Consider the following 9,806-nt stretch of genomic DNA (forward strand, 5'->3'; position numbering starts at 1 on the left):
GCCCCCTGGCTGGTTAGCACTCAGTTACTCTAAAAGTCCAATTTCATTGGCCATCACCAGGAGTATCAACCAATCCTAACCTCTCGAAGGAATTTCAATATTCTCGCTGTTATCGATTTCACAAATTCTTGTTAATTCAATGCAAAACGTCAGTGCTCCAGGTGACATTTGTTTACGGGACCGGTTACTGCGTACACGTAATACAGGAGTATTTTTTACTGTATCATGAATTGATCGAGTTGATGTGCGTCATCATAATCAAAAATGCCAGGCACTGGAGTGAGTACATAATCTCTAGCAAATTCTGTTACTATTTAGATTTCATAAAAGATGTAAAGCAATTCGATCCCATAGAGAAAGACTAAATTAAATATATAAGGATTATAAAATAAATATATGAGTTAATAAATAAATTCGTCCCAAGAGAGAGCTAGATAAATAGATGCCAATGGAACAAGATATATTTTTTTCAATTCTTTTATTTTTCTTTATCTATATCCATTAATCTCATTGATCTCTGAATAGGAAAATGAACTAGGTGAGATAGAAAATGTCCGGGTAGTCATTCGAGTTCGTCCTCTGAATGGGAAAGAGTTGGACAGCCACTGCAAGAAGATAATTAAAGTAGATCGTCTGAATGCAGAGCTGACAGTTGAGAATCCCAATGCTCAGCAGGGTGAGCCCCCCAAGGTGTTCTCCTTCGATGCAGCTTTCGACGTAGACTCGACCCAGGTCGACATCTACAATGAAACAGCCCGTCCAATTGTGGACAAAGTCCTGCAAGGCTACAATGGGACGATATTTGCGTACGGTCAGACTGGCACAGGAAAAACCTACACAATGTCTGGAGCGAAAACATCTCCACAATTGCGAGGCATCATTCCCAACACATTTGCTCATATATTCGGACACATTGCCAAGGCAGATGAGAATCAGAAGTTCCTGGTCCGCGCAGCGTACTTAGAAATTTACAATGAAGAGATCAGAGACTTGCTTGGTAAAGACCAGAATACCAGGCTTGAGGTGAAGGAGAGGCCTGACATCGGTGTTTTCGTCAAGGACCTGAGTGGTTACGTCGTCAACAATGCAGACGATCTGGACAGAATAATGACACTCGGTAACAAGAACAGGGTGGTTGGTGCCACTGCTATGAATGTCTCCAGCTCAAGGTCTCATGCTATCTTCACAATAACTGTTGAGTCTAGTCAAATTGGTGAGGATGGAGAGCCCCATGTAAAAATGGGAAAACTTCACTTGGTCGATCTCGCTGGGTCTGAGAGACAGAGCAAGACTAAGGCCACTGGTATTAGACTACGTGAAGCCACCAAGATTAATCTGTCACTGTCGACCTTGGGGAATGTTATTTCAGCTCTTGTCGATGGCCAGAGCTCTCATGTGCCTTACAGAAACTCTAAACTTACGAGGTTGCTGCAGGATTCACTTGGTGGAAATTCGAAGACTCTTATGGTGAGTTTGATATGTTGTAGAAGTATTTTTACGCTTCCTCCCATGACTATTACATCTCCCATACCAATTGCAATCAATTAAAAAAAAAATTATTTATTTATCGTAATTTCTAACTAAATAATATCCCTCGACAGTGTGCAAATGTGAGTCCAGCAGACATCAACTACGACGAAACAATAAGCACCCTTCGCTATGCAAATCGCGCCAAGAACATAAAGAATCGTGCGAGAATAAACGAGGATCCGAAAGACGCCCTGCTCCGTCAGTTCCAGGACGAGATCGAGCAACTCCGCAAGCAACTCGAAGATAACGGCGCTGAGCACTCTGAATCAGACGGTGAGTCCGATGAATCAGAGACACGTGAAACGAAAAAAGAACGACAAATTCGTCGACGCAGCCAGATGCTCACAATGGAGGAACTAGACAAGGATTTGGAATCTTTGGAGAAAGGTGATACAGCAGAGCACAATGACAAGAGCCCTGATGACAAGGACGTCATCGAACTGAAGAGAACTCAGACCGAGAAAGAAGCTCTCCGACAGAAGATGACTAATCTCCAGAATAAAATACTTGTTGGAGGTGAGAATCTTCTGGAGAAAGCCGAGGCTCAGGAGCAGATGTTGGCGGCAGCGGCTGTGGAGCTTGATCAGAGGAAAAAGCGCGAGGAACAGTTGAAGAAAGCTATTGAGGAAAAGGAAGCAGAGAGAATTGACATTGAAGAGAAGTACTCCTCCTTGCAGGAGGAGGCTGCTGGCAAGACTAAGAAATTGGCCAAAGTCTACACAATGCTCATGTCAGCGAAGGCCGAACTGTTGGATCTCCAGGAGGAACATCAACGAGAGATGGAGGGACTTCTGGAAGGTGTGAGAGGTATTGGAAGAGAGCTCCAGCTCCAGGAGCTCATCCTCAACAGCTACATCCCAGTGCAATACCAAACGATGATCGAGAGATATGTCCACTGGAATGAGGATATTGGCGAGTGGCAGCTGAAGTGCGTCGCATACACTGGCAATAATATGAGAAAAGCACAGGCTGCCCCACTCATTGGAAATTCCAAGGATCAACCCCAGCTCGACTTATCGAATCTCTACCTGACTTACAATACAGAGCCAGAAAGCAACCTTACACAGCCGAAGAAACTCAGAGGACGCTCCGGAGTCCCTCGACCCACCACCGCCCACCGAAGGACCCCTCATTGATCTGCTCCGTGGAGGAGTGTCAATGCCAATTTCGTTAGAATAGGATATTTAATTACTGTCGAATCTTGATGGAGTTTGTTTATTGGAACTGTGTTCGTGTTTATTTAATTACAGAGCAGTATTATTGTTTACCTTTTTTGTACGTTTTTTAATAAGTTTTTAATTTATTTTTAGGAGAAATCTGCTGCTTACCAAAATGTTAGTGTCTTAATTGCTTTCTGTTGTTATTCGTTACTGAGAAGAGAAATAAAATCCCACAATAACATACTGGCACGGTGTTCAATTACCTTTACACTGCCAAAATACTCGTGGGAATACTCACATAGAATTAAAATAATTATTTCACATTAACAAGCAGTTCGGTCATTTCTATAATTTCTATTTATTCGAGAGTATAAAAATTACATCTGAATATTACCAATAACATTTCACTATTCCAATACAAACAGCTTTCAGTATAAGGGGGGGGGAATTATTGAGCAGGTACATCGTTCATCTCTCTCATGGAAACCTCGCTATATTGTTTGATCCATTTTGAAATTGACAGTTTGTGATAATTCCGAGCAGCGATTACCGAGTAAGGATCGTTGGGATGACTCCCCCTGAGATCGAGGTGATGAGCCCCTTCGGGAATAATCACAGCAATAGCTGATTCAGACAAATTTCTCAAAACTCCACCACTGGACCAAGGATCCAGTAACCCATTGCTGAATACAATGTTGGTAGCTGTACTCAGGTCCTGACATCCATAAGTCTTGCAGGCCAACTGTGGCTGGGGCTTGATTCCGTATTTCCGAACACACTCACTCGTGTAATTAGACAAAATCCACGGTTGCGGCTCAAACATATCATTGATCCCATCAGCACACATGGGCATCACCATCTCTGTGCATGCCTGATAATACCACAAATCTGCCCCCAAATTCGGTGTTGCATCTTCGGTCGCAATGCAACGAGTCTTCCCAGTATAATTTGTGTAAATATTCAGTGCTGATTTCAAAGCTGACAAGATTACTTTGTCTGATCCTGTCGCGTCGTTGAGGGGCTTACAAAATTTCTGGAAGTTAAAAAAGGTAAAAGTAAAAATATTCGCAAACCAATCTGCATGTCAATTCCTCCCAATCATCTCCTTCCGCCGTCTCACCCCATATGTACAGTGAAAGTATTTACGTTTATTGGATAAGCTGGCAGTGGCGCTAGGAAATTAGCTTCATAAGGATAGTCCACCATAGCCAAATTGCCATAAACATTGTTCAACCAGTCTTTCAATTGCTTGACGCCAGTGGAATTGGTAATGTTTTGGCACAATTTCCACTCAGCTGACAGCCACATTTTTCCTTCGTCTGTGAAAAATAGCGTAATACAATCCCTCCTCCAATTATTCGTTCATTTGCACTCAATAATGTACTCTTTGCTACCTGTGGAAGTTAAATTATTGATAGCGTTCCAGGACTTTCGAATGACTTTTGGACATACATCGCTAGCTGCTCGAAAATCGGACGTCACGATGCGATTAAATGCTTGGCAGTCTGTGATACCAGTGAATTGGAGAATTGGGGCGGACGCTGCTATTGCTCTGATAACGAAGAGGTATTTTATTACAGACAGATAATTTTGAATCTCCAGCCCGAGCCACGATAATGTGGCAATATCTATTTTCGGCGATATTTTTTTGGCATAATCGACTCATCCATATTCTATCGTGATGTTATTTTTGCTTCATTACCCTTGAATAATATGCGGATATTTCATACGGAACCAGGCACTTAACATTCCCCCATAAGACCCTCCGAAAGCGATCACGGGGCTGCGTTTAAGAGCTCCATCCGATTTGAGATACTCAATTAAATCCACGTAATCTGCTAAAGCCTGTTGTGCAGTCAAGTAACCGAGGTGTTGTCGATCCGCAGTTGATTTCTTTCCAAACGGTAGAGACTCTCCATAATATCGGTGTTCAGCGAATATTATCAGGGCGCCATACGAGGGCGCCAACTCCCACATGAATCCCTGAAATATTCCATGAATATCTATTTTTAAAAAATCTACATCTACAGATTTTGCACTTCATTCATGATCTTGGAGGAGAGTAAAATAGTCCACGAGTACCAAACGCACCCGAAACTTTGCTTTACGCACATCGTGCGGAAAGTGACCGCTTTACGTACGCTAAACCCTTTTGAAAAGTGCACTGAGCGTGCAATTTGACGGTCAATGATAATGATATCCGTGATATCTCATACAGAAAACAGCTGATTAAAATTAGTAAACAATCTCACGGTATTGGCAGCGAATTCCTCAATCTTTCCTTCATTTCCGGTGTAGAAGAATATCGGTGGATTTTTACCCGATTGCCATGTATTATTCACAAGATATCTAATCTCAAAGCTCTCGTTGCCAGCGAAACTGAAGTGATCGACCTAGAATCATAAAAAATACTCAGAAATACAGGTGAATTTTAATTAATACAGTTTCTACTCACTGGTACTCTGAACTTCCTAATGACATATCTGTAATCACTGAAATAATTATCGATTGGCGTATTCTCACTGCCATTTATACTATTTCGGGTAAATGCCGACGATACTGCAATGCTTGGGTGTACGATAGTGGCAGTGACTATAACAGAATGTAGTAATAAACTACCTAAGATCATGAAGTAACCGGAGCACATCTTTGCTTGATGGTTGCTGACTGGTACCACAAACAAGACTGACCAGTCGTGAAAAACGTCGTCGATGACCTCTACCGGATTTCCTCTCAGTAAAATGCAACCGGCGCGATATTCGTGTTTATGTTAAAGTTACAATTAAATGTTAATGCGGTACTACTATAAAAAAATTTTCAACTCTGAACATTTAATTGTTTCAACTCTCGAATTTAGTAAAAAACGTATTCCTCAAGTATTCGAATGCCAGTGTAGATAACAGTTGAAAAATTATTCAAGACTCAATTTATTAATCCGCTGAACTTTATCGTTTACAATAATTGGATAAGCTGGTAATTTTCCTGAAGGATACGGATCATTCTTAATTGCTAACGTCGTACAGCTGGAGCTCAGCCAATTTTTCAATTGTTCTACATCACCCATATTCTTAATCGGCTTACATAGTTTCTATTCAGCTGATAACAATTCTCTTCCTTTAACTGAAGTAAAAAGGAAGTCCTGACATTTTCGCAAAATTATCCCGAAGCCTTTTCGAGGACTCTGATAATCACGGATGTAATATTAAAAATTGTCGATGTCACACCACGTAAGTGTCATGTGGATACTACAGATTAGGATACAGTAAATTGTTCTAATTTATAACTCAGTAGAACAAAGAAGTTGACCTAAGAAATTCTATTAAATCAACGTAATCGTATCGGGCAACCGATGAGAAGTCAAGAACCCCACGTTTTACGCTATCAAAGCCGTCTGTTCCCCACTGGAAGCAACTCACCATAGTATTAATGTTCTGCGAAGACAATCAGAACTCCGAAGGTCGCGGCAATGTCTCATACATAAAATCCTGGAAGATGAATAGCCAATCAATTACATTTATCACGCTCATGACGTGGGGATTAATCGATGTATGCGAAAGTCCACAGCTACATAGTTACATTTGCAGAGGATGAAAATTAAAAGACACGGTAAATGTGGAAATATATAAAGATTCTCTCCACGTTATCACACATCATTAACAAGATATTGCATCTCGATACTTCTCAGTCATTCTTTCTTTATTTTCTCGCTTAAACAATCACTCTATAATGAAATGCTCTTGGACATTTCACGATATTCTTCAATCCACTTCGAGATGAAAGTTTTGTGAATGTTGCGGGCTTCAATGACAGATTTTGGGTCCTGCGGATGACTTCCTGCCAAGTCGAACTGATGCGCTGCTTCAGGGATGATCACAGCAATCACCGAATCAGAAACATTCCTCAGAACACCTCCCACATGCCACGGGTCCAACAACCCATTACTGAACACAATATTACTTGCTGCATTGAAGTCGGAGCATCCGTAGATCTTGCAGGCCAGTCCTGGCTGAGGGGTGACACCAAACTTTTTCTGGCAATCCTCGGAGAATTCTTCAAAATTAAATGGCTCAGGGTTGAACATATCCCGCACACCGTCTGTACAAAGGTTGATCACCAACTCTGTGCACACCTGGTACGTCCACTGCTGGTCCACGATTGGTTCATCGGCTGTATTGATGCATTCATCGTTGAAATACTTGAAGGTTTTTACCGCTAATCCTAATGCCGATAAAATTCCAATGTCGGAATCTTCGGTCGCGTTCTTTAGATGTGTGCAGATTTCCTGGAATACAAATGGAAATGCGTCGTTTTTCATCGGCTAATTAATATCGGCACTTTAATAACGCAACACTGGAACGTTCATTGAAGATTTTACTTTTCTCAACAGGAAATATTTCTTACATTGATTTGCTTCTCTGAATATGATGGCGTGGACTGCCGATCGTTCGTGATTGCGAGAGATGTGTAACGACGCTGTAACCATCTCTTCAATTGGGCAATATGGATTTTATTTGTTATAGGAGTGCACAGCTTCCATTGTGCTGACAACCATTTTCGGCCTTCATCTGCGGAAAATAATTATCATGACGAATTGTCATGAACCTACGAAGCTTTTCATCCTTCGAAAAATAATTAGTGGAATATTTGAAATACCTGTCGATGTTATATTGTCGATCGCTCCCCACGTTTCACGGATCAGTTTAGGACATTCAGAGTCAATGGCTTCGAATGTTGACGTTACAACTTGAAAATACGGCTCACAGTCACGTATTCCATGAAACTGGAACACTGGGGCTGATGATGATATCGCACTAATGACCCACCAGGAATTAAAAGGCTAATTTAACTAGATTTCTACCATGCGTTCAGTTGTAATGGAATTTACCCTTGAATAACGTGAGGATATTTCATGCGGATCCATGCACTCAGCATTCCTCCATATGAACCCCCAAAAGTTATCACCGGGCTGTGTTTCATTGAGGAATTCGATCGAAGGAACTCAATCAAATCGACATAATCGGCGAGAGCTTGTTGGGAGGTCAAGTAGCCCCAGTTTTCCGGATTCGAAAATGATTCGTTTCCGAATGGAAGTGACTCACCGTAATAACGGTGTTCTGCGAAGACAATCAGGGCGCCGAATGTCGGCGCAATGTCGTAAATGAAGGCCTAAAAAATTTATCAAATGTTCATGTGACAGTTTTGCAGAAAATCGTTCTGCCGCAAAAGGAATTCAATCAAGTAAGTGACTAATCAATAAACTAACCGCAGATCCAACGGCGTCCTCAATGTAGAGTTCATTTCCAGTGTATAAAAATATTGGCGAATTTTTCCCATGTTGCCACGTGTCATTGACGAGATATCTAATCTCAAATGTTTTGTTCAAACGGAAATTAAAATGATCGACCTATTAATGAAAAATCTTTTAATCCACAATTGATATTATATACAATTTCACGTTTTGATAATTCTATCTTTTCACATACCGGAACAGTAAATTTCTTGACGATAAACCGCTCCTCATCACTAGCTATGCCACTTTGTTCAATAGAATTCGATACGTTACCAGGTTTCTGTGATTCGCAGTGACAAATAAATTTAGCATGAATCACTATAAACAGATAAATCAAAGTCTTCACAGATTCGGAACCCATCTTTCATGCATTCCTCGTGGGATCCTGAGGGCAACTGATGAGTTACTACAGCGGCCAGAATACGTCGACGTATTGATACTCTGTTTATCAGATTGAATTATCGCGCGTGTCAACGCACACCATTCATTGGAGAGTAACATTTATACATAAGTGAACATCCATGAGGAAATCCCAGTCGAAGGCAGACTAGTTTTTTGCGTCATTATTCTATAATTACATTTCTACTCCTCAGAGTATGGGAATTTCATTACGTAATACTTATAAGGAAAAAATAGTGGAATCCCTGAACAATCGTTGATTATAATTACTGGACTGCAGTTGACCCTGACAGATCCTGAGCGAGATAAAGCGATGGATCTTTGGTGCGTCCAGGTAAACTGACAGATTGCGTATTTACACAGTGTCGCAAAGTGAGATCGTCGACTGTGGAAATTACTCAGTAATTTTTTAACTATTTTTCTTCAGCTGTCATGAGGTTTTCATCGCGCGTATGATTCAAAGCTCAATAGTTCCCAATTATCTCTTTACCCTTTTTGATGCCCTCCAATCAGTTACTCCATTAGAAGGAAGAATAAACCCTAAGTAAAATTAAGGATGCAACATTTGTTTTAGGCGCGTAGATCATCATGATGATTCTTGTAATGACTCCGGGCTAAAAGCCAGTTAGGGCGATCATATGGGTAACGCGCGGGGTGTAACTAAACGGTAGTGAGCACCGACACTGTACACGAAGTGAGTTGGAGGTCGGAGGAGTATATTGGCCATTTCCGCAGGAAGCTCTAGGTAACCTGTAACGGCCATTGAGGTTGCGGGATTTGCAGGCAAGACTCTATAAATTGCTCATCATGTCGTAACCCTATTTAATCGAGATCCTCACGTCCTTCTCCATTTTATGAAAAGAAAAGTCTTAATTACGGGATTATGGAATCATGGATGGACGACGTGGAGCCTTCAATCGAGATTTTTCTATTAAATTCAAAGTCATTCCTCCTGGCGTTACTAAATGTTTACAAAGAATGATGTTGGACTCATCAACGGACTGACTTATGCGTGAAACCTCTCGGGTTATCGTGCCCGTAATCGACATTCACATGCTGAATACAATACTATTCCGAGAAAAACATCTTTTGCATGTAAATTATGTCTCCCAGCCTCTTTCAGAGACCAGACGAACGGGAATGTTTTTTCACTGACAATCTAAGGGGTTAGATAAATACATTTCAACTGCCCTTGGTGCGAAGTAAGTGACTAAAGAGTTGAGCCAATAGTGCAGGTAAAGTTATGGAAAATTTTCTGGACTGAGGTTTACTTTATTTCAATCTGTGGAACAAAGCCCATCCGGATACCTGGTCACCGCCCATCCTGTCTAAAGTGCTGGCGTGCCTATTTCAACATTCGAATAACAAAGTAAATGAACGAGACTAGGATTTTCGATTTCTTTCGTTGGTGATAACAACGATTTCTA

The 9,806-nt window shown here is 41.1% G+C and overlaps 3 protein-coding genes across 3 annotated transcripts; 1 reads left to right on the forward strand and 2 right to left on the reverse strand.

Moving 5' to 3' along the window:
• Nucleotides 1-113: 113 nt before the first annotated feature.
• Nucleotides 114-2,933, forward strand: LOC135164523 (kinesin-like protein KIF3A). The gene is made up of 3 exons (XM_064124957.1): nt 114-279; nt 526-1,467; nt 1,602-2,933. The coding sequence occupies exons 1-3, from the start codon at nt 265-267 to the stop codon at nt 2,664-2,666; spliced, it is 2,022 nt and encodes a 673-aa protein (XP_063981027.1). The 5' UTR covers nt 114-264; the 3' UTR covers nt 2,667-2,933.
• A 96-nt stretch (nt 2,934-3,029) lies between these two features.
• Nucleotides 3,030-5,479, reverse strand: LOC135164524 (lysosomal Pro-X carboxypeptidase). The gene is made up of 6 exons (XM_064124958.1): nt 5,146-5,479; nt 4,943-5,083; nt 4,393-4,673; nt 4,085-4,242; nt 3,837-4,009; nt 3,030-3,723 (listed from the first exon to the last, which is right to left on the reverse strand). Exons 1-6 carry the CDS (start codon nt 5,335-5,337, stop codon nt 3,139-3,141), a joined length of 1,530 nt encoding a protein of 509 aa, XP_063981028.1. The 5' UTR covers nt 5,338-5,479; the 3' UTR covers nt 3,030-3,138.
• Nucleotides 5,480-5,601: 122 nt separating this feature from the next.
• LOC135164525 (lysosomal Pro-X carboxypeptidase-like) lies at nt 5,602-8,453 on the reverse strand. The gene is made up of 6 exons (XM_064124959.1): nt 8,174-8,453; nt 7,954-8,094; nt 7,576-7,856; nt 7,344-7,501; nt 7,092-7,255; nt 5,602-6,972 (listed from the first exon to the last, which is right to left on the reverse strand). Exons 1-6 carry the CDS (start codon nt 8,339-8,341, stop codon nt 6,412-6,414), a joined length of 1,473 nt encoding a protein of 490 aa, XP_063981029.1. The 5' UTR covers nt 8,342-8,453; the 3' UTR covers nt 5,602-6,411.
• Nucleotides 8,454-9,806: the final 1,353 nt, after the last annotated feature.

The sequence above is a fragment of the Diachasmimorpha longicaudata genome, chromosome 7 (genome assembly GCF_034640455.1).
Source record: "Diachasmimorpha longicaudata isolate KC_UGA_2023 chromosome 7, iyDiaLong2, whole genome shotgun sequence".
Classification (NCBI taxonomy): Eukaryota; Metazoa; Arthropoda; class Insecta; order Hymenoptera; family Braconidae; genus Diachasmimorpha; species Diachasmimorpha longicaudata.